Source organism: Oncorhynchus mykiss, chromosome 21, assembly GCF_013265735.2.
Source record: "Oncorhynchus mykiss isolate Arlee chromosome 21, USDA_OmykA_1.1, whole genome shotgun sequence".
Lineage (NCBI taxonomy): Eukaryota > Metazoa > Chordata > Actinopteri > Salmoniformes > Salmonidae > Oncorhynchus > Oncorhynchus mykiss.
This window is the reverse complement of record NC_048585.1, coordinates 63,623,912-63,651,822: the sequence shown is the minus strand read 5'-3', so window position 1 is coordinate 63,651,822 and position 27,911 is coordinate 63,623,912. Positions and strand designations below refer to the sequence as shown.

General features: G+C 43.5%; 1 protein-coding gene and 1 long non-coding RNA gene across 25 annotated transcripts in view; one reads left to right on the top strand and one right to left on the bottom strand.

Moving 5' to 3' along the window:
- Nucleotides 1-27,911, bottom strand: part of LOC110503296 (zinc finger CW-type PWWP domain protein 1) — a 46,821-nt gene that overhangs the window by 3,669 nt on the left and 15,241 nt on the right. For both annotated transcript variants that reach the window (XM_036958411.1, XM_036958410.1), the window contains exons 8-10: nt 25,542-25,617; nt 21,766-21,870; nt 14,449-14,529 (exon numbers count right to left, since the gene is read on the bottom strand). In XM_036958411.1, coding sequence (XP_036814306.1) covers nt 14,449-14,529; nt 21,766-21,870; nt 25,542-25,617 — 262 coding nt within the window. The remainder of the gene's footprint in view (nt 1-14,448; nt 14,530-21,765; nt 21,871-25,541; nt 25,618-27,911) is intronic.
- Nucleotides 21,964-25,484, top strand: LOC118942979. Of its 23 annotated transcripts, none has more exons than XR_005038729.1 (7): nt 21,964-22,122; nt 22,324-22,356; nt 22,527-22,963; nt 23,009-23,145; nt 24,098-24,331; nt 24,377-24,442; nt 25,225-25,484. It is a non-coding gene; the product is annotated as an uncharacterized LOC118942979 (long non-coding RNA). The 23 variants fall into 23 exon arrangements; XR_005038731.1 differs by having other exon boundaries at nt 21,965-22,122; nt 22,527-22,637; nt 22,697-23,145; XR_005038722.1 differs by having other exon boundaries at nt 21,965-22,122; nt 22,527-22,637; nt 22,671-23,145.

Below are 27,911 nucleotides of genomic sequence, written 5' to 3'. Positions count from 1 at the left end.
CCGATGGTCACACTGACAGAGCTTCAGAGTTCCTCTGTGGAGATGGGAGAACCTTCCAGAAGGACAACCATCTCTGCAGCACTCCACCAATCAGGCCTTTATGGTAGTGGCCAGACGGAAGCCACTCCTCAGTAAAAGGCACATGACAGCCCATTTGGGAGTTTGATAAAAGGCATCTAAAGGACTCTCAGACCAGGAGAAACAAGATTCTCTGGTCTGATGAAACAAAGATTGAACTCTTTGGCCTGAAGAGGAGAGGATCTGCAGAGAAGAATGAGAGAAACTCAACAAATACAGGTGTGCTAAGCATATCTAAAAAATACTTGAGGCTGCATTTGCTGGGTCTGAATACTTACCAGTCAAAAGTTAGGACACACTTACTCATTCCAGGGCTTTTCTTTATTTTTACTATTTTCTACATTGTAGAATATTAGTGAAGACATCAAAACAATGAAATAACACATATGGAATCATGTAGTAACCAAAAAAGTGTTAAACAAATCAAAATAGATTTTGTATTTGAGATTCTTCAAAGTAGCCACCCTTTGCCTTGATGACAGCTTTTCACACTCTTGGCATTCTCTCAACCAGCTTCATGAGGAATGCTTTTCAAACAGCCTTGAAGGAGTTCCCACATATGCTGAGCACTTGTTGGCTGCTTTTCCTTCACTCTGCGTTCCAACTCATCCCAAACCATCTCAATTGGGTTGAGGTCTGGTGATTGTGGAGGCCAGGTCATCTGATGCATCCCCCCATCACTCTCCTTCTTGGTCAAATAGCCCTTACACAGCCTAGAGGTGTGTTTTGGGTCATTGTCCTGTTGAAAAACAAATGATAGTCTCACTAAGCACAAAACAGATGGGATGGCGTATCGCTGCAGAATGTTGTGGCAGCCATGTTGGTTAAGTGAGCCTTGAATTCTAAATAAATCACAAAGTGATTCACCAAAAAAAAAAAATACAACATCACCTCCTCCTCCATGCTTCACGGTGGGAACCACACATGCGGAGATCATCTGTTCACAAAAACATAGCGCTTGGAACCAAAAATCTCAAATTCGGACCAAAGGACAGATTTCCACTGGTCTAATGTCCATTGCTCGTGTTTCTTGGCCCAAACAAGTCTCTTCTTCTTATTGATATCCTTTAGTAGTGGTTTCTTTGCAGCAATTCGACCATGAAGTCCTGATTCACGCAGTCTCCTCTGAACAGTTGATGTTGAGATGTCTGTTACTTGAACTCTGGGAATTATTTATTTTGGCTGCAATCTGAGTTGCTGTTAACTCTAATGAACTTATCCTCTGCAGGAGAGGTAACGCTGGGTCTTCCTTTCCTGTGGCGCGTCATGAGAGCCAGTTTTATCATAGTGCTTGATGGTTTTTGCGACTGCACTTGAAGAAACTGTCAAAGTTCTTGACATTTTCCGGATTGACTGACCTTCATGTTTTAAAGTCATAATGGACTGTCGTTTCTCTTTGCTTATTTGAGTAGTTCTTACCATAATATGGACTTGGTATTTTACCAAATAGGGCTATCTTCTGTATACCACCCCTACCTTGTCACAAGACAACTGATTGCGTCAAACGCATTAAGGAAAGACATTCCACAAATTAACAAGAAACACCTGTTAATTGAAATGCATTCCAGGTGACCTCATGAAGCTGGTTGAGAGAATGCCAAGAGTGCAAAGCTCTCATCAAGGCAAAGGGTGTCTACTTTGAAGAATCTCAAATCTAAAATATATTTTGATTTGGTTAATACTTTTTTGGTTACTACATGATTCCATGTGTTATTTAATAGTTATGATGTCGTCAATATTATTCTACAATGTAGAAAATAGTACAAATAAAGAAAAACCCTGAATTGAGTTGAGTAGGTGTTTCCAAACTTTTGACTGGTACTGTTTGTAAATGTGATATTTCCTTTAGTTTTTATACATTTGCAAAAATCTCTAAAATCCTGTTTTTGCTTTGACATAATGGGGTATTGTGTTTAGATTGATGGGGGGAAAAGAACAACTATTTAATCCATGTTAGAATAAGGCTGTAACGTAACAACATGTGGAAAAGGGGAAGGGCTCTGAACACCTTTCAGAAAGCCCTGTATGTGAGAATGTGGCTGAGACAGTGTGTGTGTTTTTGATTTACTATTTTTGTGGATACCAGAGGTCCTCACAAGGAGAGCAAAACAAGAAACATTCGGACAAGTGGAGACATTTTGCCGGTCCCCAAAAGGAAAGATTCTATTTTAGGATTAGGGGTTTTAGGGTTAGGGTTAGAATTAAGGTTAGGGTTAGGAGTAGGGGATAGGTAGAGTTTTAGGATTAGGGGTTTTAAGGGTTAGAATTAAGGTTAGGGTTAGGAGTAGGGGATAGGTATAGGATTAGGGGTTTTAAGGGTTAGGGTTAGAATTAAGGTTAGGGTTAGGAGTAGGGGATAGGTAGAGTTTTAGGATTAGGGGTTTTAAGGGTTAGGGTTAGAATTAAGGTTAGGGTTAGGAGTAGGGGATAGGTAGGGTTAAGGTTAGGGTTAGGAGTAGGGGATAGGTATAGTTTTAGGATTAGGGGTTTTAAGGGTTAGGGTTAGAATTAAGGTTAGGGTTAGGAGTAGGGGATAGGTATAGTTTTAGGATTAGGGGTTTTAAGGGTTAGGGTTAGAATTAAGGTTAGGGTTAGGAGTAGGGGGGGATAGGTATAGGATTAGGGGTTTTAAGGGTTAGGGTTAGAATTAAGGTTAGGGTTATGAGTAGGGTTAGGTAGAGTTTTAGGATTAGGGGTTTTAAGGGTTAGGGTTAGAATTAAGGTTAGGGTTAGGAGTAGGGGATAGGTAGGGTTAAGGTTAGGGTTAGGAGTAGGGGATAGGTATAGTTTTAGGATTAGGGGTTTTAAGGGTTAGGGTTAGAATTAAGGTTAGGGTTAGGAGTAGGGGATAGGTATAGGATTAGGGGTTTTTAGGGTTAGGGTTAGAATTAAGGTTAGGGTTAGGAGTAGGGGATAGGTATAGTTTTAGGATTAGGGGTTTTAAGTAAAGGTTTAGGGTGAAGTTTAGGGTTATGGTTAGGAACAATAGAGTTTTGCATGGAAATCAATTATTTGGTCCCCACAAGGATAGCAATACAAAACTGTGTGTGCAGCATATGGCTGATATAGCACTTTCCACTGAGTCGGCTTCAGCTCCAGACAGACTGGCCAAGAGACTGAGGACAGAAACATAATACCCTCACACTGAGTCAGCTTCAGCTCCAGACAGACTGGCCAAGAGACTGAGGACAGAAACATAATACCCTCACACTGAGTCAGCTTCAGCTCCAGACAGACTGGCCAAGAGACTGAGGACAGAAACATAATACCCTCACACTGAGTCAGCTTCAGCTCCAGACAGACTGGCCAAGAGACTGAGGACAGAAACATAATACCCTCACACTGAGTCGGCTTCAGCTCCAGACAGACTGGCCAAGAGACTGAGGACAGAAACATAATACCCTCACACTGAGTCGGCTTCAGCTCCAGAGAGACTGGCCAAGAGATTGAGGACAGAATATGTGACGTGTGTGTGTTCTGTATATGTGAAGTGTGTGTTGTGTATGTGTGAGGGGAGATGGCCTGTGTGTGTGTTGTCAGGTTGAATATCTCCCCCTGGTGACAGGGACTTGTAACAACCAACTAGAAATCTGACTGACAGAACAATAGAGACTAATGACTGAATGGATGTAAAACTCTGAATGCCATCTTTGGGACGTTAACTCTGACGTCATCCCATTGAAGGTCAAATGTAAAAAGGTTAGGCTACGGAAAGCACAAACCCTGGATGGATGGATAGAGGGATATATGGATGGAATAGATAGATACAGGTAACACCAACATAAAGTGTTTTAATAGGGCGTTGGGCCACCAACCAGAACAGCTTCAATGAGCCTCGGCATAGATTCTATAAGTGTCTGGAAATCTATTGGAGGGATGTGACATCATTCATCTATGAGAAATTGCATCATTTGGTGTTTTGTTGATGGAAAACGCTTTCTCAGGCACCGTTCCGAATCTCCGATAAACCCCCTATACTCTGTTGAGACACCCTTTAAACCTCCTATACTCCGTTGAGACACCCTTTAAACCCCCTATACTCCGTTGAGACACCCTTTAAACCCCCTATACTCTGTTGAGACACCCTTTAAACCCCCTATACTCCTTTGAGACACCCTTTAAACCCCCTATACTCTGTTGAGACACCCTTTAAACCTCCTATACTCCGTTGAGACACCCTTTAAACCCCCTATACTCCGTTGAGACACCCTTTAAACCCCCTATACTCCGTTGAGACACCCTTTAAACCCCCTATACTCCTTTGAGACACCCTTTAAACCCCCTATACTCCGTTGAGACACCCTTTAAACCTCCCTATACTCTGTTGAGACACTCTTTAAACCTCCTATACTCCGTTGAGACACCCTTTAAACCCCCTATACTCCGTTGAGACACCCTTTAAACCCCCTATACTCCGTTGAGACACCCTTTAAACCCCCTATACTCCTTTGAGACACCCTTTAAACCCCCTATACTCCGTTGAGACACCCTTTAAACCACCTATACTCCGTTGAGACACCCTTTAAACCTCCCTATACTCTGTTGAGACACTCTTTAAACCTCCCTATACTCCGTTGAGACACCCTTTAAACCCCCTATACTCTGTTGAGACACCCTTTAAACCCCCTATACTCTGTTGAGACACCCTTTAAACCCCCTATACTCTGTTGAGACACCCTTTAAACCCCTTATACTCTGTTGAGACACCCTTTAAACCCCCTATACTCCTTTGAGAACCCACTTTCAAATTCACTGTGATCTCATTCTAAACATGGTAGCCAAAATAATGGACAACTGGCCATGTTTATACATGGGATGTTCATTGCTTAATTAACTCAGGAACCACACCTGGAAGCACCTGGTTTCAATATACTTTGTATGCCTCGTTTACTCAAGTGTTTCCTTTATTTTGGCAGTTACCTTTAAATAGATATATAGATACACTACATAGCCATAAGTATCTGGACACGTGCTTATCAAACATCTCATTCCAAAATCATGCTATAACAGCCTCCACTCTTCTGGGAAGGCTTTCCACTAGATGTTGGAACATTGCTGCTATAACAGCCTCCACTCTTCTGGGAAGGCTTTCCACTAGATGTTGGAACATTGTTGCTATAACAGCTTCCACTCTTCTGGGAAGGCTTTCCACTAGATGTTGGAACATTGCTGCTATAACAGCCTCCACTCTTCTGGGAAGGCTTTCCACTAAATGTTGGAACATTGTTGCTATAACAGCCTCCACTCTTCTGGGAAGGCTTTCCACTAGATGTTGGAACATTGCTCTGGGGACTTGCTTCCATTCAGCCACAAGAGCATTAGTGAGGACGGGCACTGATGTTGTGTGATTAGGCCTGGCGTTCCAATTCATCCCAAAAGTGTTCGATGGGGTTGAGGTCAGGACTCTGTGCAGGCCAGTCAAGTTCTTCCACACCGATCTCCACAAACCATTTCTGTATGGACCTCACTTTGTGCACGGGGGCACTGTCATGTTGAAACAGGAAAGGGCCTTCCCCAAACTGTTGCCACAAAGTTGGAAGCACATAATCGTCTAGAATGTCATTGTATGCTGTAGCGTTAAGATTTCCCTTCACTGGGACTAAGGGGCCCAAAACATGAAAAACATCCCCAGACCATAATTCCTCCTCCACCAAACTTTACAGTTGGCACTATGCAAATGGGGCAGGTTGCGTTCTCCTGGCATCCACCAAACCCAGTTTAGTACGTCGGACTGCCAGGTGGTGAAGCGTGAATCATGACTCTAAAGAACACATTTCCACTGCTCCAGTCCAATGGTGGTGAGCTTTACACCACTCCAGACGGCGCTTGGCAATTAGCATGGTGATCTAAGGCTTGTGTGTGCGACTGCTCGGCCATGAAAAACCATTTCATGAAGTTCCCAACAAACAGTTATTGTGCTGACGTTGCTTCCTGAGGCAGTTTGGAATACAGTAGTGAATGTTGCAACCGAGGACAGACAATTTTTACGCTCTAAGCGCTTCAGCCCTCTGCGGTCCTGTTCTGTAAGCTTGTGTGGCCTACCATGTCGCGGCTGAGCCGTTGTTGCTCCTAGATGTTTCAACTTCACAATAACAGCACTTACAGTTGACATGGGCAGCTCTAGCAGGGCAGACATTTGACTTGTAGATAGATAGATAGATAGATAGATAGATAGATAGATAGATAGATAGATAGATAGATAGATAGATAGATCCACTACCATTCAAAAGTTTGGGGTCACTTAGAAATGTCCTTGTTCTTGAAAGAAAAGCACATTTTTTGTCCATTAAAATAACATCAAATTGATCAGAAATACAGACGTTTACAAGTCCTCAACTGGCAGCTCCATTAAATAGTACCGGCAAAACGTCAACGTCAACAGCGAAGAGGCGACTCCGGGATGCTGGCCTTCTAGGCAGAGTTGCAAAGAAAAAGCCATATCTCAGACTGGCCAATAAAAATAAAAGATTAAGATTGGCAAAAGAACACAGACACTGGACAGAGGAACTCTGCCTAGAAGGCCAACATCCTGGAGTCGCCTCTTCACTGTTGACGTTGAGACTGGTGTTTTGCAGGTACAATTTAATGATACTGCCAGTTGATGACTTCTCAAACTAGACACTCTAATGTACTTGTCCTCTTGCTCAGTTGTGCACCGGGGCCTCCCACTCCTCTTTCTAATCTGGTTAGAGCCAGTTTGAGCTGTTTTGTGAAGGGTGTAGTGCACAGCGTTGTACGAGATCTTCAGTTTCTTGGCAATTTCTCGCATGGAATAGCCTTCATTTCTCAGAAAATGAATAGACTGACGGGTTTCAGAAGACAGGTCATTGTTTTTGGCCATTTTGAGCCTGTAATCGAACCCACAAATACTGATGCTCCAGATACTCAACTAGTCTAAAGAAGGCCAGTTTTATTGCTTCTTTAATCAGAACAACAGTTTTCAGCTCTGCTAACATAATTGCAAAAGGGTTTTCTAATGATCAATTAGCCTTTTAAAATGATAAACGTGGATTAGCGAACACAACGTGCCATTGGAACACAGGAGTGATGGTTGCTGATAATGGGCCTCTGTACACCTATGTAGATATTCCATTAAAAATCAGCCGTTTCCAGATACAGTAGTTATTTACAACATTAAAAAGTGATTTTCCTTCAAAAACAAGGACATTTCTAAGTGACCCCAAACTTTTGAATGGTAGTGTATATACTGTATAGAGATAGATAGAACAATAGATAGAACAACGGACAGACAGAATATAATTTATGCTATGAAATGGGCAGTTCCCCCTCCTAGCAAATAGCTGACAAAACAATTCAAGCTTGTTTTGAAAAATATATATTTGAATGCACCATCAGTCATGAGTGTAGTTGAGTGTAGTTGTTTTTAGGCTAACGTTAACTAGATAAGTAACTAGCATTTGGAACGACGGCAAAGATTTTTTAGAACAAACCCGCATTTGGGAGTAAACTTGAGGTAAATGTCTAATAAATGCCTAAGCATGTATCAATAGAAGAGTCACCTGAAGCTTGAGAGGAATGGAAGACACAGTAGGAAGGCAGTGAGGCAGAGGGCTTGTAATGTGGACGACCGGCTAGCTACTACTCTCAACTCTAGCTCGGATACTCATGATGATGTATTGGTTGATCTAACTATAACTAGACTACTAGTGATGATGTATTGGTTGACCTAGCCACCTGTAATTATCAGCCGGTTGACCTAGCCACCTGTAATTATCAGCCGGTTGACCTAGCCACCTGTAATTATCAGCTGGTTGACCTAGCCACCTGTAATTATCAGCTGGTTGACCTAGCCACCTGTAATTATCAGCCGGTTGACCTAGCCACCTGTAATTATCAGCTGGTTGACCTAGCCACCTGTAATTATCAGCCGGTTGACCTAGCCACCTGTAATTATCAGCTGGTTGACCTAGCCACCTGTAATTATCAGCCGGTTGACCTAGCCACCTGTAATTATCAGCCGGTTGACCTAGCCACCTGTAATTATCAGCCGGTTGACCTAGCCACCTGTAATTATCAGCCGGTTGACCTAGCCACCTGTAATTATCAGCTGGTTGACCTAGCCACCTGTAATTATCAGCCGGTTGACCTAGCCACCTGTAATTATCAGCTGGTTGACCTAGCCTCCTGTAATTATCAGCCGGTTGACCTAGCCACCTGTAATTATCAGCAGGTTGACCTAGCCACCTGTAATTATCAGCTGGTTGACCTAGCCACCTGTAATTATCAGCCGGTTGACCTAGCCACCTGTAATTATCAGCCGGTTGACCTAGCCAATTGTAATTATCAGCCGGTTGACCTAGCCACCTGTAATTATCAGCCGGTTGACCTAGCCACCTGTAATTATCAGCAGGTTGACCTAGCCACCTGTAATTATCAGATGGTTGACCTAGCCACCTGTAATTATCAGCTGGTTGACCTAGCCACCTGTAATTATCAGCTGGTTAACCTAGCCACCTGTAATTATCAGCTGGTTGACCTAGCCACCTGTAATTATCAGCTGGTTGACCTAGCCACCTGTAATTATCAGCTGGTTGACCTAGCCACCTGTAATTATCAGCTGGTTGACCTAGCCACCTGTAATTATCAGCTGGTTGACCTAGCCACCTGTAATTATCAGCTGGTTGACCTAGCTACCTGTAATTATCAGCCGGTTGACCTAGCCACCTGTAATTATCAGCCGGTTGACCTAGCCACCTGTAATTATCAGCCGGTTGACCTAGCCACCTGTAATTATCAGCCGGTTGACCTAGCCACCTGTAATTATCAGCTGGTTGACCTAGCCACCTGTAATTATCAGCTGGTTGACCTAGCCACCTGTAATTATCAGCTGGTTGACCTAGCCACCTGTAATTATCAGCTGGTTGACCTAGCCACCTGTAATTATCAGCTGGTTGACCTAGCCACCTGTAATTATCAGCTGGTTGACCTAGCCACCTGTAATTATCAGCCGGTTGACCTAGCCACCTGTAATTATCAGCCGGTTGACCTAGCCACCTGTAATTATCAGCCGGTTGACCTAGCCACCTGTAATTATCAGCAGGTTGACCTAGCCACCTGTAATTATCAGCAGGTTGACCTAGCCACCTGTAATTATCAGATGGTTGACCTAGCCACCTGTAATTATCAGCTGGTTGACCTAGCCCCCTGTAATTATCAGCTGGTTGACCTAGCCACCTGTAATTATCAGCTGGTTGACCAAGCCACCTGTAATTATCAGCTGGTTGACCTAGCCACCTGTAATTATCAACTGGTTGACCTAGCCACCTGTAATTATCAACTGGTTGACCTAGCCACCTGTAATTATCAGCTGGTTGACCTAGCCACCTTTAATTATCAGCTGGTTGACCTAGCCACCTGTAATTATCAGCCGGTTGACCTAGCCACCTGTAATTATCAGCCGGTTGACCTAGCCACCTGTAATTATCAGCCGGTTGACCTAGCCACCTGTAATTATCAGCCGGTTGACCTAGCCACCTGTAATTATCAGCCGGTTGACCTAGCCACCTGTAATTATCAGCCGGTTGACCTAGCCACCTGTAATTATCAGCCGGTTGACCTAGCCACCTGTAATTATCAGCCGGTTGACCTAGCCACCTGTAATTATCAGCCGGTTGACCTAGCCACCTGTAATTATCAGCCGGTTGACCTAGCCACCTGTAATTATCAGCTGGTTGACCTAGCCACCTGTAATTATCAGCTGGTTGACCTAGCCACCTGTAATTATCAGCTGGTTGACCTAGCCACCTGTAATTATCAGCTGGTTGACCTAGCCACCTGTAATTATCAGCTGGTTGACCTAGCCACCTGTAATTATCAGCTGGTTGACCTAGCCACCTGTAATTATCAGCCGGTTGACCTAGCCACCTGTAATTATCAGCCGGTTGACCTAGCCACCTGTAATTATCAGCTGGTTGACCTAGCCACCTGTAATTACCAGCCGGTTGACCTAGCCACCTGTAATTATCAGCTGGTTGACCTAGCCACCTGTAATTATCAGCCGGTTGACCTAGCCACCTGTAATTATCAGCCGGTTGACCTAGCCACCTGTAATTATCAGCCGGTTGACCTAGCCACCTGTAATTATCAGCCGGTTGACCTAGCCACCTGTAATTATCAGCCGGTTGACCTAGCCACCTGTAATTATCAGCCGGTTGACCTAGCCACCTGTAATTATCAGCTGGTTGACCTAGCCACCTGTAATTATCAGCCGGTTGACCTAGCCACCTGTAATTATCAGCTGGTTGACCTAGCCACCTGTAATTATCAGCTGGTTGACCTAGCCACCTGTAATTATCAGCCGGTTGACCTAGCCACCTGTAATTATCAGCCGGTTGACCTAGCCACCTGTAATTATCAGCTGGTTGACCTAGCCACCTGTAATTATCAGCTGGTTGACCTAGCCACCTGTAATTATCAGCTGGTTGACCTAGCCACCTGTAATTATCAGCTGGTTGACCTAGCCACCTGTAATTATCAGCTGGTTGACCTAGCCACCTGTAATTATCAGCTGGTTGACCTAGCCACCTGTAATTATCAGCCGGTTGACCTAGCCACCTGTAATTATCAGCTGGTTGACCTAGCCACCTGTAATTATCAGCTGGTTGACCTAGCCACCTGTAATTATCAGCTGGTTGACCTAGCCACCTGTAATTATCAGCTGGTTGACCTAGCCACCTGTAATTATCAGCTGGTTGACCTAGCCACCTGTAATTATCAGCTGGTTGACCTAGCCACCTGTAATTATCAGCCGGTTGACCTAGCCACCTGTAATTATCAGCCGGTTGACCTAGCCACCTGTAATTATCAGCCGGTTGACCTAGCCACCTGTAATTATCAGCCGGTTGACCTAGCCACCTGTAATTATCAGCTGGTTGACCTAGCCACCTGTAATTATCAGCTGGTTGACCTAGCCACCTGTAATTATCAGCTGGTTGACCTAGCCACCTGTAATTATCAGCTGGTTGACCTAGCCACCTGTAATTATCAGCTGGTTGACCTAGCCACCTGTAATTATCAGCTGGTTGACCTAGCCACCTGCAATTATCAGCCGGTTGACCTAGCCACCTGTAATTATCAGCCGGTTGACCTAGCCACCTGTAATTATCAGCCGGTTGACCTAGCCACCTGTAATTATCAGCCGGTTGACCTAGCCACCTGTAATTATCAGCAGGTTGACCTAGCCACCTGTAATTATCAGATGGTTGACCTAGCCACCTGTAATTATCAGCTGGTTGACCTAGCCACCTGTAATTATCAGCTGGTTGACCTAGCCACCTGTAATTATCAGCTGGTTGACCTAGCCACCTGTAATTATCAGCTGGTTGACCTAGCCACCTGTAATTATCAGCTGGTTGACCTAGCCACCTGTAATTATCAGCTGGTTGACCTAGCCACCTGTAATTATCAGCTGGTTGACCTAGCCACCTGTAATTATCAGCTGGTTGACCTAGCCACCTGTAATTATCAGCTGGTTGACCTAGCCACCTGTAATTATCAGCCGGTTGACCTAGCCACCTGTAATTATCAGCCGGTTGACCTAGCCACCTGTAATTATCAGCCGGTTGACCTAGCCACCTGTAATTATCAGCCGGTTGACCTAGCCACCTGTAATTATCAGCTGGTTGACCTAGCCACCTGTAATTATCAGCTGGTTGACCTAGCCACCTGTAATTATCAGCTGGTTGACCTAGCCACCTGTAATTATCAGCTGGTTGACCTAGCCACCTGTAATTATCAGCAGGTTGACCTAGCCACCTGTAATTATCAGCTGGTTGACCTAGCCACCTGTAATTATCAGCTGGTTGACCTAGCCACCTGTAATTATCAGCTGGTTGACCTAGCCACCTGTAATTATCAGCTGGTTGACCTAGCCACCTGTAATTATCAGCTGGTTGACCTAGCCACCTGTAATTATCAGCTGGTTGACCTAGCCACCTGTAATTATCAGCTGGTTGACCTAGCCACCTGTAATTATCAGCCGGTTGACCTAGCCACCTGTAATTATCAGCTGGTTGACCTAGCCACCTGTAATTATCAGTTGGTTGACCTAGCCACCTGTAATTATCAGCTGGTTGACCTAGCCACCTGTAATTATCAGCTGGTTGACCTAGCCACCTGTAATTATCAGCTGGTTGACCTAGCCACCTGTAATTATCAGCCGGTTGACCTAGCCACCTGTAATTATCAGCTGGTTGACCTAGCCACCTGTAATTATCAGCTGGTTGACCTAGCCACCTGTAATTATCAGCTGGTTGACCTAGCCACCTGTAATTATCAGCTGGTTGACCTAGCCACCTGTAATTATCAGCTGGTTGACCTAGCCACCTGTAATTATCAGCCGGTTGACCTAGCCACCTGTAATTATCAGCTGTTGTCAAAGCCGAAATGAGTATTTTTTAAATGTAACATAGTATAATACTTTATACTCAAACGGCCTACTATTTAAGAAGCGAGTATGGGTATTAGGACACGGACATTGCAATCATGAGAGCCTGTTAAAATGGAAACCGGAAAAACAAAACAGACTAAACTGAATTTTGAAAAAAAACCTAAACAACCTTTTTATAGGGCCCTATGCATTGTCCTTTTTTGCACTAACACTCTTGCATGTACTCTACCCACACACTCACACTTACAGTGACACCCCAACACACACATATAACACGTGCACACATGCATACTGATGCCACACACACTCACAGCATATACTGCTGCTACTGTCTATTATCTATCCTGTTGCCTAGTCACCTTACCTACAGTCACCCTACCTACAGTATACTGCTGCTATTGTCTATTATCTACCTATATGTACATATAATTAGCTTGTACCCCTGCACATTGCCTTGGAACTGGTATCCCGTGTATACAGCCATGGTATTTGGACTGAACTGGTATCCCGTGTATATAGCCATGGTATTTGTACTGAACTGGTATCCCGTGTATATAGCCATGTTATTTGTACTGAACTGGTATCCCGTGTATATAGCCATGGTATTTGTACTGAACTGGTATCCCGTGTATATAGCCATGGTATTTGTACTGAACTGGTATCCCGTGTATATAGCCATGGTATTTGTACTGAACTGGTATCCCGTGTATATAGCCATGTTATTTGTACTGAACTGGTATCCCGTGTATATAGCCATGGTATTTGTACTGAACTGGTATCCCGTGTATATAGCCATGGTATTTGGACTGAACTGGTATCCCGTGTATATAGCCATGTTATTTGTACTGAACTGGTATCCCGTGTATATAGCCATGGTATTTGGACTGAACTGGTATCCCGTGTATATAGCCATGTTATTTGGACTGAACTGGTATCCCGTGTATATAGCCATGGTATTTGGACTGAACTGGTATCCCGTGTATATAGCCATGTTATTTGTACTGAACTGGTATCCCGTGTATATAGCCATGGTATTTGGACTGAACTGGTATCCCGTGTATATAGCCATGTTATTTGGACTGAACTGGTATCCCGTGTATATAGCCATGGTATTTGGACTGAACTGGTATCTCGTGTATATAGCCATGGTATTTGGACTGAACTGGTATCCCGTGTATATAGCCATGGTATTTGGACTGAACTGGTATCCCGTGTATATAGCCATGTTATTTGTACTGAACTGGTATCCCGTGTATATAGCCATGGTATTTGGACTGAACTGGTATCCCGTGTATATAGCCATGGTATTTGGACTGAACTGGTATCCCGTGTATATAGCCATGTTATTTGTACTGAACTGGTATCACCGTGTATATAGCCATGGTATTTGGACTGAACTGGTATCCCGTGTATATAGCCATGTTATTTGTAGCCAAGACAACGCAGGAGTGGCTTTGGGACAAGTCTCTGAATGTCCTTGAGTGGCCAAGTCAGAGCCCGGACTTGAACCCCATTGAACATCTCTGGAGAGACCTGAAAATAGCTGTGTATCAACGCTCCCCATCCAACCTGACAGAGCTTGAGAGGATCTGCAGAGAAGAATGGGAGAAACTCCCCAAATACAGGTGTGCCAAGGTTGTAGTGTCATTCCCAAGAAGACTTGATGCTGTAATGTCTCGATGTCTAAAACCTGTTTTTGCTGCGTCATTATGGGGTATTGTGTGTAGACTGATGAGGGGATTTTTTTCATATACATTTTAGAATAAGGCTGTAAAGTAACAACATGTGGAAAAGGGGTCTAAAACACCTTCCGAAGGCACCTTATTCATCTTTAACTCTGTTTGAAGATGACCCATAGGTAAGCATTTCACTTTTAGTCTACACCTTCTGTTTACGAAACATGTGACAAATAAAATGAGATTTGGATGGACAGATATAATAGATAGATAGACGGATTGAACCTTGAGTGGAATACTCTGGGCTTGTGTTGCTATGAGGACAGCTTCTCTCAACTTCTTCTTGAATCTCTGGAGAGACTTCCCCTGTAGGAGAGGAGAGGAGAGAGGAGGATAGGAGAGAGGAGGAGAGGAGACAGGGATGAGAGGAGGAGAAGAGAGGATGAGAGGAGAGAGGAGGAGAGGAGACATGGATGAGAGGAGAGAGGAGGAGAGGAGACAGGGATGAGAGGAGAGAGGAGGAGAGGAGACGGGGATGAGAGGAGGAGAGGAGACGGGGATGAGAGGAGAGAGGAGGAGAGGAGACGGGGATGAGAGGAGGAGAGGAGACGGGGATGAGAGGAGGAGAGGAGACAGGGATGAGAGGAGAGAAGACAGGGATGAGAGGAGGAGACGAGAGAGGAGGAGAGGAGACAGGGATGAGAGGAGAGAAGAGAGGAGGAGAGGAAACAAGGATGAGAGGAGAGAGGAGACAGGGATGAGAGGAGAGGAGAGAGGAGGAGAGGAGACAGGGATGAGAGGAGAGAGGAGACAGGGATGAGAGGAGAGAGGAGGAGAGGAGACAGGGATGAGAGGAGAGGAGAGAGGAGGAGAGGAGACAGGGATGAGAGGAGAGAGGAGGAGAGGAGACAGGGATGAGAGGAGAGGAGGAAAGGAGACAGGGATGGAGGAGGAGAGGAGACAGGGATGAGAGGAGAGAGGAGGAGAGGAGACAGGGATGAGAGGAGGAGAGGAGACAGGGATCAGAGGAGGAGAGGAGACGGGGATGAGAGGAGGAGAGGAGACAGGGATCAGAGGAGGAGAGGAGACATGGATGAGAGGAGGAGAGGAGAGAGGAGACAGGGATGAGAGGAGAGAGGAGGAGAGGAGACAGGGATGAGAGGAGAGAGGAGGAGACAGGAGTGAGGAGGAGAGGAGACAGGGATGAGAGGAGAGAGGAGGAGACAGGGGTGAGAGGAGTGAGGAGGAGAGGAGACAGGGATGAGAGGAGAGAGGAGGAGACAGGGGTGAGAGGAGTGAGGAGGAGAGGAGACAGGGATGAGAGGAGAGATGAGGAGAGGAGAGAGGGATGAGAGGGGAGAGGAGGCAGGGATGAGAGGAGAGAGGAGGAGAGGAGACAGGGATGAGAGGAGAGACGAGGAGAGAGGGATGAGAGGAGAGAGGAGGAGAGGAGAGAGGGATGTGAGGAGAGAGGATGAGAGGAGAGAGGGATGTAGGAGGAGAGAGGAGGAGAGGAGAGAGGGATGAAAGGAGAGAGAAGGAGAGGAGAGGAGAGAGATGGAAAGAAAAAAAAGAGGCAGGTCAGATATGAGCAGTATAGGGTTAGTATAGTATAGATATAAAATATAATACTGCATTGTCCATTTGGTTGGAATGAAAATTGTTCTTCTGCCTTCATCCCAACCACAGGTTAGGGTTAGTGCCCAGACACTCACCCATGTTAAAGGCCCAGGGTCAGCCACAGTGCAGTGCCCCTGGATGTAGAGGCCTATACAATGTCTGAGGTTTAAAACAGGCCTATACAATGTCTGAGGTTTTAAACAGGCCTATACAATGTCTGAGGTTTTAAACAGGCCTATACAATGTCTGAGGTTTTAAACAGGCCTGTACAATGTCTGAGGTTTTAAACAGGCCTATACAATGTCTGAGGTTTTAAACAGGCCTATACAATGTCTGAGGTTTTAAACAGGCCTATACAATGTCTGAGGTTTTAAACAGGCCTGTACAATGTCTGAGGTTTTAAACAGGCCTATACAATGTCTGAGGTTTTAAACAGGCCTATTCAATGCCTGAGGTTTTAAACAGGCCTATACAATGTCTGAGGTTTTAAACAGGCCTATACAATGTCTGAGGTTTTAAACAGGCCTATACAATGTCTGAGGTTTTAAACAGGCCTATACAATGCCTGAGGTTTTAAACAGGCCTATACAATGTCTGAGGTTTTAAACAGGCCTATACAATGTCTGAGGTTTTAAACAGGCCTATACAATGTCTGAGGTTTTAAACAGGCCTATACAATGTCTGAGGTTTTAAACAGGCCTATACAATGTCTGAGGTTTTAAACAGGCCTATACAATGCCTGAGGTTTTAAACAGGCCTGTACAATGTCTGAGGTTTTAAACAGGCCTATACAATGTCTGAGGTTTTAAACAGGCCTATACAATGCCTGAGGTTTTAAACAGGCCTGTACAATGTCTGAGGTTTTAAACAGGCCTATACAATGCCTGAGGTTTTAAACAGGCCTATACAATGTCTGAGGTTTTAAACAGGCCTATACAATGTCTGAGGTTTTAAGCAGGCCTATACAATGTCTGAGGTTTTAAACAGGCCTATACAATGTCTGAGGTTTTAAACAGGCCTATACAATGTCTGAGGTTTAAAACAGGCCTATATAATGTCTGAGGTTTTAAACAGGCCTATACAATGTCTGAGGTTTTAAACAGGCCTATACAATGTCTGAGGTTTTAAACAGGCCTGTACAATGTCTGAGGTTTAAAACAGGCCTATACAATGTCTGAGGTTTAAAACAGGCCTATACAATGTCTGAGGTTTTAAACAGGCCTATACAATGTCTGAGGTTTTAAACAGGCCTATACAATGTCTGAGGTTTTAAACAGGCCTATACAATGTCTGAGGTTTAAAACAGGCCTATACAATGTCTGAGGTTTTAAACAGGCCTGTACAATGTCTGAGGTTTTAAACAGGCCTATACAATGTCTGAGGTTTAAAACAGGCCTGTACAATGTCTGAGGTTTTAAACAGGCCTATACAATGTCTGAGGTTTTAAACAGGCCTGTACAATGTCTGAGGTTTTAAACAGGCCTATACAATGTCTGAGGTTTTAAACAGGCCTATACAATGTCTGAGGTTTTAAACAGGCCTATACAATGTCTGAGGTTTTAAACAGGCCTGTACAATGTCTGAGGTTTTAAACAGGCCTATACAATGTCTGAGGTTTTAAACAGGCCTATACAATGTCTGAGGTTTTAAACAGGCCTGTACAATGTCTGAGGTTTTAAACAGGCCTATACAATGTCTGAGGTTTTAAACAGGCCTATACAATGTCTGAGGTTTTAAACAGGCCTATACAATGTCTGAGGTTTTAAACAGGCCTATACAATGTCTGAGGTTTAAAACAGGCCTATACAATGTCTGAGGTTTTAAACAGGCCTATACAATGTCTGAGGTTTTAAACAGGCCTATACAATGTCTGAGGTTTTAAACAGGCCTGTACAATGTCTGAGGTTTTAAACAGGCCTATACAATGTCTGAGGTTTTAAACAGGCCTATACAATGTCTGAGGTTTTAAACAGGCCTATACAATGTCTGAGGTTTTAAACAGGCCTGTACAATGTCTGAGGTTTTAAACAGGCCTATACAATGTCTGAGGGTTTAAACAGGCCTATACAATGCCTGAGGTTTTAAACAGGCCTATACAATGTCTGAGGTTTTAAACAGGCCTATACAATGTCTGAGGTTTTAAACAGGCCTATACAATGTCTGAGGTTTTAAACAGGCCTATACAATGTCTGAGGTTTTAAACAGGCCTATACAATGTCTGAGGTTTTAAACAGGCCTATTCAATGCCTGAGGTTTTAAACAGGCCTATACAATGTCTGAGGTTTTAAACAGGCCTATACAATGTCTGAGGTTTTAAACAGGCCTATACAATGTCTGAGGTTTTAAACAGGCCTATACAATGCCTGAGGTTTTAAACAGGCCTATACAATGCCTGAGGTTTTAAACAGGCCTATACAATGTCTGAGGTTTTAAACAGGCCTATACAATGTCTGAGGTTTTAAACAGGCCTATACAATGTCTGAGGTTTTAAACAGGCCTATACAATGTCTGAGGTTTTAAACAGGCCTATACAATGCCTGAGGTTTTAAACAGGCCTGTACAATGTCTGAGGTTTTAAACAGGCCTATACAATGTCTGAGGTTTTAAACAGGCCTATACAATGCCTGAGGTTTTAAACAGGCCTGTACAATGTCTGAGGTTTTAAACAGGCCTATACAATGCCTGAGGTTTTAAACAGGCCTATACAATGTCTGAGGTTTTAAACAGGCCTATACAATGTCTGAGGTTTTAAGCAGGCCTATACAATGTCTGAGGTTTTAAACAGGCCTATACAATGTCTGAGGTTTTAAACAGGCCTATACAATGTCTGAGGTTTAAAACAGGCCTATACAATGTCTGAGGTTTTAAACAGGCCTATACAATGTCTGAGGTTTTAAACAGGCCTATACAATGTCTGAGGTTTTAAACAGGCCTGTACAATGTCTGAGGTTTAAAACAGGCCTATACAATGTCTGAGGTTTAAAACAGGCCTATACAATGTCTGAGGTTTTAAACAGGCCTATACAATGTCTGAGGTTTTAAACAGGCCTATACAATGTCTGAGGTTTTAAACAGGCCTATACAATGTCTGAGGTTTAAAACAGGCCTATACAATGTCTGAGGTTTTAAACAGGCCTGTACAATGTCTGAGGTTTTAAACAGGCCTATACAATGTCTGAGGTTTAAAACAGGCCTGTACAATGTCTGAGGTTTTAAACAGGCCTATACAATGTCTGAGGTTTTAAACAGGCCTGTACAATGTCTGAGGTTTTAAACAGGCCTGTACAATGTCTGAGGTTTTAAACAGGCCTGTACAATGTCTGAGGTTTTAAACAGGCCTATACAATGTCTGAGGTTTAAAACAGGCCTGTACAATGTCTGAGGTTTTAAACAGGCCTATACAATGTCTGAGGTTTTAAATGCATATTGTATTTAACTATAGAGTTGACGTTGATTAGTAATCGTGTGCTTTCATTTCAGTACATCCAAAGTGTCATGATCCCTGATGGTGCTCTCACCAGGCATTACATGACTCACGATCATATATGGAATGAGGAATACCAACCCTACGTATTTTATTAAATGAACTAAATGTAACTACAGTAACGGTTGGCATTTCATTTTCACACTGTACCGAAACCAAACTGTCACCCCAAAACCATAACAGGTACTAAACAGTTGTTTATGGACTGTTCGAACGCTAATAGATGAGACAGAAGAGGGCAAATCAACTGAACTCAACACTAGCTCAGTGGGCTAACACAGTCTCAACTGAAATCAACACCAGCTCAGTGGGCTAACACAGTCTCAACTGAAATCAACACTAGCTCAGTGGGCTAACACAGTCTCAACTGAAATCAACACCAGCTCAGTGGGCTAACACAGTCTCAACTGAAATCAATACTAGCTCAGTGGGCTAACACAGTCTCAACTGAAATCAACACTAGCTCAGTGGGCTAACACAGTCTCAACTGAACTCAACACTAGCTCAGTGGGCTAAAACAGTCTCAACTGAAATCAACACTAGCTCAGTGGGCTAACACAGTCTCAACTGAAATCAACACCAGCTCAGTGGGCTAACACAGTCTCAACTGAAATCAACACTAGCTCAGTGGGCTAACACAGTCTCAACTGAACTCAACACTAGCTCAGTGGGCTAACACAGTCTCAACTGAAATCAACACTAGCTCAGTGGGCTAACACAGTCTCAACTGAAATCAACACCAGCTCAGTGGGCTAACACAGTCTCAACTGAAATCAACACCAGCTCAGTGGGCTAACACAGTCTCAACTGAAATCAACACTAACTCAGTGGGCTAACACAGTCTCAACTGAAATCAACACTAGCTCAGTGGGCTAACACAGTCTCAACTGAAATCAACACTAGCTCAGTGGGCTAACACAGTCTCAACTGAAATCAACACCAGCTCAGTGGGCTAACACAGTCTCAACTGAAATCAACACTAGCTCAGTGGGCTAACACAGTCTCAACTGAAATCAACACCAGCTCAGTGGGCTAACACAGTCTCAACTGAAATCAACACCAGCTCAGTGGGCTAACACAGTCTCAACTGAAATCAACACTAGCTCAGTGGGCTAACACAGTCTCAACTGAACTCAACACTAGCTCAGTGGGCTAACACAGTCTCAACTGAAATCAACACTAGCTCAGTGGGCTAACACAGTCTCAACTGAAATCAACACCAGCTCAGTGGGCTAACACAGTCTCAACTGAAATCAACACCAGCTCAGTGGGCTAACACAGTCTCAACTGAAATCAACACTAACTCAGTGGGCTAACACAGTCTCAACTGAAATCAACACTAGCTCAGTGGGCTAACACAGTCTCAACTGAAATCAACACTAGCTCAGTGGGCTAACACAGTCTCAACTGAAATCAACACCAGCTCAGTGGGCTAACACAGTCTCAACTGAAATCAACACCAGCTCAGTGGGCTAACACAGTCTCAACTGAAATCAACACCAGCTCAGTGGGCTAACACAGTCTCAACTGAAATCAACACCAACTCAGTGGGCTAACACAGTCTCAACTGAAATCAACACCAGCTCAGTGGGCTAACACAGTCTCAACTGAAATCAACACTAGCTCAGTGGGCTAACACAGTCTCAACTGAAATCAACACTAGCTCAGTGGGCTAACACAGTCTCAACTGAAATCAACACTAGCTCAGTGGGCTAACACAGTCTCAACTGAAATCAACACTAGCTCAGTGGGCTAACACAGTCTCAACTGAAATCAACACTAGCTCAGTGGGCTAACACAGTCTCAACTGAAATCAACACCAGCTCAGTGGGCTAACACAGTCTCAACTGAAATCAACACTAACTCAGTGGGCTAACACAGTCTCAACTGAAATCAACACTAGCTCAGTGGGCTAACACAGTCTCAACTGAAATCAACACTAGCTCAGTGGGCTAACACAGTCTCAACTGAAATCAACACCAGCTCAGTGGGCTAACAGTCTCAACTGAAATCAACACCAGCTCAGTGGGCTAACACAGTCTCAACTGAAATCAACACCAGCTCAGTGGGCTAACACAGTCTCAACTGAAATCAACACTAGCTCAGTGGGCTAACACAGTCTCAACTGAAATCAACACTAGCTCAGTGGGCTAACACAGTCTCAACTGAAATCAACACCAGCTCAGTGGGCTAACACAGTCTCAACTGAAATCAACACCAGCTCAGTGGGCTAACACAGTCTCAACTGAAATCAACACTAGCTCAGTGGGCTAACACAGTCTCAACTGAAATCAACACTAGCTCAGTGGGCTAACACAGTCTCAACTGAAATCAACACTAGCTCAGTGGGCTAACACAGTCTCAACTGAAATCAACACTAGCTCAGTGGGCTAACACAGTCTCAACTGAAATCAACACTAACACGACTGTGGACTAACACAGTCGTGAGTGGCACAGACAACCAGGGTTAAATTGTATGCCCTTTCCAGAAGACTAACCGTGATGGCGGCATCCTCAGTGAGTTCTGTGTAAGTTCTGACTTTAGACCGACACACCCAGGCTCTGCTGACTGGTTCCCCCAGGTATGTTACATGGTACCTGCACTACACACAAACATAACATACACATTACACACAATCAGAAATGTTCACATGAAAGACACTACCCCAGTGTTTTCATTCAGTCATTTATAATAGGAGACTTCCACTGATCTTACAGGGTACAGATCAGTGTTTATCTTACAGGGTACAGATCAGTGTTTATCTTACAGGGTACAGGTCAGTGTTTATCTTACAGGGTACAGGTCAGTGTGTATCTTACAGGGTACAGGTCAGTGTTTATCTTACAGGGTACAGGTCAGTGTTTATCTTACAGAGTACAGATCAGTGTTTATCTTACAGGGTACAGATCAGTGTTTATCTTACAGGGTACATATCAGTGTTTATCTTACAGGGTACAGATCAGTGTTTATCTTACAGAGTACAGATCAGTGTTTATCTTACAGGGTACAGATCAGTGTTTATCTTACAGGGTACAGGTCAGTGTTTATCTTACAGGGTACAGGTCAGTGTGTATCTTACAGGGTACAGGTCAGTGTTTATCTTACAGGGTACAGGTCAGTGTTTATCTTACAGGGTACAGGTCAGTGTTTATCTTACAGGGTACAGGTCAGTGTGTATCTTACAGGGTACAGGGTACAGATCAGTGTTTATCTTACAGGGTACAGGTCAGTGTTTATCTTACAGGGTACAGGGTACAGATCAGTGTTTATCTTACAGGGTACAGGTCAGTGTGTATCTTACAGGGTACAGGGTACAGATCAGTGTGTCTCTTACAGGGTACAGGTCAGTGTTTATCTTACAGGGTACAGGTCAGCGTGTATCTTACAGGGTACAGGGTACAGATCAGTGTTTATCTTACAGGGTACAGGTCAGTGTTTATCTTACAGGGTACAGATCAGTGTTTATCTTACAGGGTACAGGTCAGTGTTTATCTTACAGGGTACAGATCAGTGTTTATCTTACAGGGTATAGGGTACAGATCAGTGTTTATCTTACAGGGTACAGATCAGTGTTTATCTTACAGGGTACAGGTCAGTGTTTATCTTACAGGGTACAGGTCAGTGTTTATCTTACAGGGTACAGATCAGTGTTTATCTTACAGGGTACAGGTCAGTGTTTATCTTACAGGGTACAGGTCAGTGTTTATCTTACAGAGTACAGATCAGTGTTTATCTTACAGGGTACAGGTCAGTGTTTATCTTACAGGGTACAGATCAGTGTTTATCTTACAGGGTACAGATCAGTGTTTATCTTACAGGGTACAGGTCAGTGTGTATCTTACAGTGTACAGGTCAGTGTGTATCTTACAGGGTACAGGTCAGTGTTTATCGTACAGGGTACAGGTCAGTGTGTATCTTACAGGGTACAGGGTACAGGTCAGTGTTTATCTTACAGAGTACAGATCAGTGTTTATCTTACAGGGTACAGATCAGTGTTTATCTTACAGGGTACAGGGTACAGATCAGTGTTTATCTTACAGGGTACAGATCAGTGTTTATCTTACAGGGTACAGATCAGTGTTTATCTTACAGGGTACAGGTCAGTGTTTATCTTACAGGGTACAGGTCAGTGTGTATCTTACAGGGTACAGGTCAGTGTGTATCTTACAGGGTACAGGGTACAGGTCAGTGTTTATCTTACAGGGTACAGATCAGTGTTTATCTTACAGGGTACAGGTCAGTGTTTATCTTACAGGGTACAGGTCAGTGTGTATCTTACAGTGTACAGGTCAGTGTGTATCTTACAGGGTACAGGTCAGTGTTTATCTTACAGGGTACAGGTCAGTGTGTATCTTACAGGGTACAGGGTACAGGTCAGTGTTTATCTTACAGGGTACAGATCAGTGTTTATCTTACAGGGTACAGGTCAGTGTTTATCTTACAGGGTACAGATCTGTGTTTATCTTACAGGGTACAGATCAGTGTTTATCTTACAGGGTACAGATCAGTGTTTATCTTACAGGGTACAGATCAGTGTTTATCTTACAGGGTACAGGTCAGTGTTTATCTTACAGGGTACAGATCAGTGTTTATCTTACAGTGTACAGGTCAGTGTGTATCTTACAGGGTACAGGTCAGTGTTTATCTTACAGGGTACAGGTCAGTGTGTATCTTACAGGGTACAGGGTACAGGTCAGTGTTTATCTTACAGAGTACAGATCAGTGTTTATCTTACAGGGTACAGATCAGTGTTTATCTTACAGGGTACAGATCAGTGTTTATCTTACAGGGTACAGATCAGTGTTTATCTTACAGGGTACAGGGTACAGGTCAGTGTTTATCTTACAGGGTACAGGTCAGTGTGTATCTTACAGGGTACAGGTCAGTGTTTATCTTACAGAGTACAGGTCAGTGTTTATCTTACAGGGTACAGGTCAGTGTTTATCTTACAGAGTACAGATCAGTGTTTATCTTACAGGGTACAGGTCAGTGTTTATCTTACAGGGTACAGATCAGTGTTTATCTTACAGGGTACAGATCAGTGTTTATCTTACAGGGTACAGGTCAGTGTGTATCTTACAGTGTACAGGTCAGTGTGTATCTTACAGGGTACAGGTCAGTGTTTATCGTACAGGGTACAGGTCAGTGTGTATCTTACAGGGTACAGGGTACAGGTCAGTGTTTATCTTACAGAGTACAGATCAGTGTTTATCTTACAGGGTACAGATCAGTGTTTATCTTACAGGGTACAGGGTACAGATCAGTGTTTATCTTACAGGGTACAGATCAGTGTTTATCTTACAGGGTACAGATCAGTGTTTATCTTACAGGGTACAGGTCAGTGTTTATCTTACAGGGTACAGGTCAGTGTGTATCTTACATGGTACAGGTCAGTGTGTATCTTACAGGGTACAGGGTACAGATCAGTGTTTATCTTACAGGGTACAGATCAGTGTTTATCTTACAGGGTACAGGTCAGTGTTTATCTTACAGGGTACAGGTCAGTGTGTATCTTACAGTGTACATGTCAGTGTGTATCTTACAGGGTACAGGTCAGTGTTTATCTTACAGGGTACAGGTCAGTGTGTATCTTACAGGGTACAGGGTACAGGTCAGTGTTTATCTTACAGGGTACAGATCAGTGTTTATCTTACAGGGTACAGGTCAGTGTTTATCTTACAGGGTACAGATCTGTGTTTATCTTACAGGGTACAGATCAGTGTTTATCTTACAGGGTACAGATCAGTGTTTATCTTACAGGGTACAGATCAGTGTTTATCTTACAGGGTACAGGTCAGTGTTTATCTTACAGGGTACAGATCAGTGTTTATCTTACAGTGTACAGGTCAGTGTGTATCTTACAGGGTACAGGTCAGTGTTTATCTTACAGGGTACAGGTCAGTGTGTATCTTACAGGGTACAGGGTACAGGTCAGTGTTTATCTTACAGAGTACAGATCAGTGTTTATCTTACAGGGTACAGATCAGTGTTTATCTTACAGGGTACAGGTCAGTGTTTATCTTACAGGGTACAGATCAGTGTTTATCTTACAGGGTACAGGGTACAGGTCAGTGTTTATCTTACAGGGTACAGGTCAGTGTTTATCTTACAGAGTACAGGTCAGTGTTTATCTTACAGGGTACAGGGTACAGATCTGTGTTTATCTTACAGGGTACAGATCAGTGTTTATCTTACAGGGTACAGGTCAGTGTTTATCTTACAGGGTACAGGTCAGTGTGTATCTTACAGGGTACAGGTCAGTGTTTATCTTACAGGGTACAGGTCAGTATTCCTGTTGAACTGGCAGAAGGTCTTGGTGTCTGGATCTCTCTCCACTATCGCTGGCCACCTGGATCAATGAATCAATATAACATTGTCAATACAATCAGTACTCCACATTACAGTGGAGGACAGGACAGTGGTTATTCGTGGGTTATACAGCATGTGTCTAGTTTGTCCATTCATTCTAAATTCCAGAAATCAGCATTTTCAAAACGCAGACCATCAAAGAATCTGTGTTTTAAACCATTTCACCTGCATTTTATATTGAAGTCAACAGTGTTGTTTTGATTCAATGGCGTGATCAGGGACGTGTAGCTATCGTTTTCCTTGACAGAAAATACATCACTGAACCACTTTCACCAAAAATAGCTTAATTTTCATCAGATGACAACAGAAGTGGCTGTTTGGCTGGAAGCCACAAAAATGTTGACACATTTAAATGTAAATGAGCTTACAATGAGAAAGCAAGGTATTTAAAAAAAATTGCATGGCCATCATATTTCTAATGTTTAGCATAGAAGGAATGTAGCCATCATATTCCTAATGTTTAGCATAGAAGGAATGTAGCCATCATATTCCTAATGTTTAGCATAGAAGGAATGTAGCCATCATATTCCTAATGTTTAGCATAGAAGGAATGTAGCCATCATATTCCTAATGCTTAGCATAGAAGGAATGTAGCCATCATATTCCTAATGTTTAGCATAGAAGGAATGTAGCCATCATATTCCTAATGCTTAGCATAGAAGGAATGTAGCCATCATATTCCTAATGTTTAGCATAGAAGGAATGTAGCCATCATATTCCTAATGTTTAGCATAGAAGGAATGTAGCCATCATATTCCTAATGTTTAGCATAGAAGGAATGTAGCCATCATATTCCTAATGTTTAGCTTGAAGTTCATTTTACCGGAGAAAAATAGACACCAGAGAAAAGTAGCTAAACATAGAAAATCCATTTGTGAATTAAGGAATTTTCAAAGATTTCTCATCTGAGTGGAGAAATGCAACCAAAGCACAAAATTAGTCTGAAGCCGAGCACAAATTACAATAAGGAGCATTTTTAGATCTGCGTTTTCAAAACGTAGCAAGGTATTTCATATGAGTTTTATATTCTTTCCTTGCATGAAAAACACAGAATTCTGCATCAACACCTGAGGGCTAATGAGGGTTTAAATTATATTACACTGGGAATATGATGGCATTGGAGAAGTAGTGTGTTAAGTACACTCCATGACCAACACTATGTGGACATCTGCTCATCCAACATCTCATTCCAAAATCATGGCCATTAATATGGAGTTGGTCCCCCCTGCACTCTTCAGGGAAGGCTTTCCACTAGATGTTGGAACATTGCTGCTATAACAGCCTCCACTCTTCTGGGAAGGCTTTCCACTAGATGTTGGAACATTGCTGCTATAACAGCCTCCACTCTTCTGGGAAGGCTTTCCACTAGATGTTGGAACATTGCTGCTATAACAGCCTCCACTCTTCTGGGAAGGCTTTCCACTAGATGTTGGAACATTGCTGCTATAACAGCCTCCACTCTTCTGGGAAGGCTTTCCACTAGATGTAGGAACATTGCTGCTATAACAGCCTCCACTCTTCTGGGAAGGCTTTCCACTAGATGTAGGAACATTGCTGCTATAACAGCCTCCACTCTTCTGGGAAGGCTTTCCACTAGATGTTGGAACATTGCTGCTGGGACTTGCTTCCATTCAGCCACAAGAGCATTAGTGAGGTCGGAAACGGATGTTGGGCAATTAGGCCTGGCTCGCAGTCGGTGTTCCAATACCTTACCAAAGGTGTTCGATGAGGTTGAGGTCAGAGCTCTTTGCAGGCCAGTCAAGTTCTTCCACACCGATCTCGAAAAACCATTTCTGTATGGACCTCGTTTTGTGCATGCTGAAACAGGAAAGGGCCTTCCCCAAACTCATCTAAAATGTCTTCGTATGCTGTTAAGATTTCCCTTCACTGGAACTAAGGGGCATGAACAATGAAAAACAGCCTCAGACCTTTATTCCTCCTCCACCAAACTTTACAGTTGGCACTATGCATTGGGGCAGGTTGCGTTCTCCTGGCATCCACCAAACTCATATTTGTCTGTTGGACTGCCAGGTGGTGAAGCGTGATTCATCACTCCAGAGAACGCGTTTCCGCTGCTCCAGTCCAATGGCGGTGAGTTTTACACCACTCCAGCCGACACTTGACATTGCGCATGGTGATGTTAGGCTTGAAAATCCATTTCATGAAGCTCCCGACAAACAGTTGCTTCCAGAGGCAGTTTAGAATACAGTAGTGAATGTTGCAACCGAGAACAGACGATTTTTACGCGCTTCAGCACTCTGCCGTCCCGTTCTG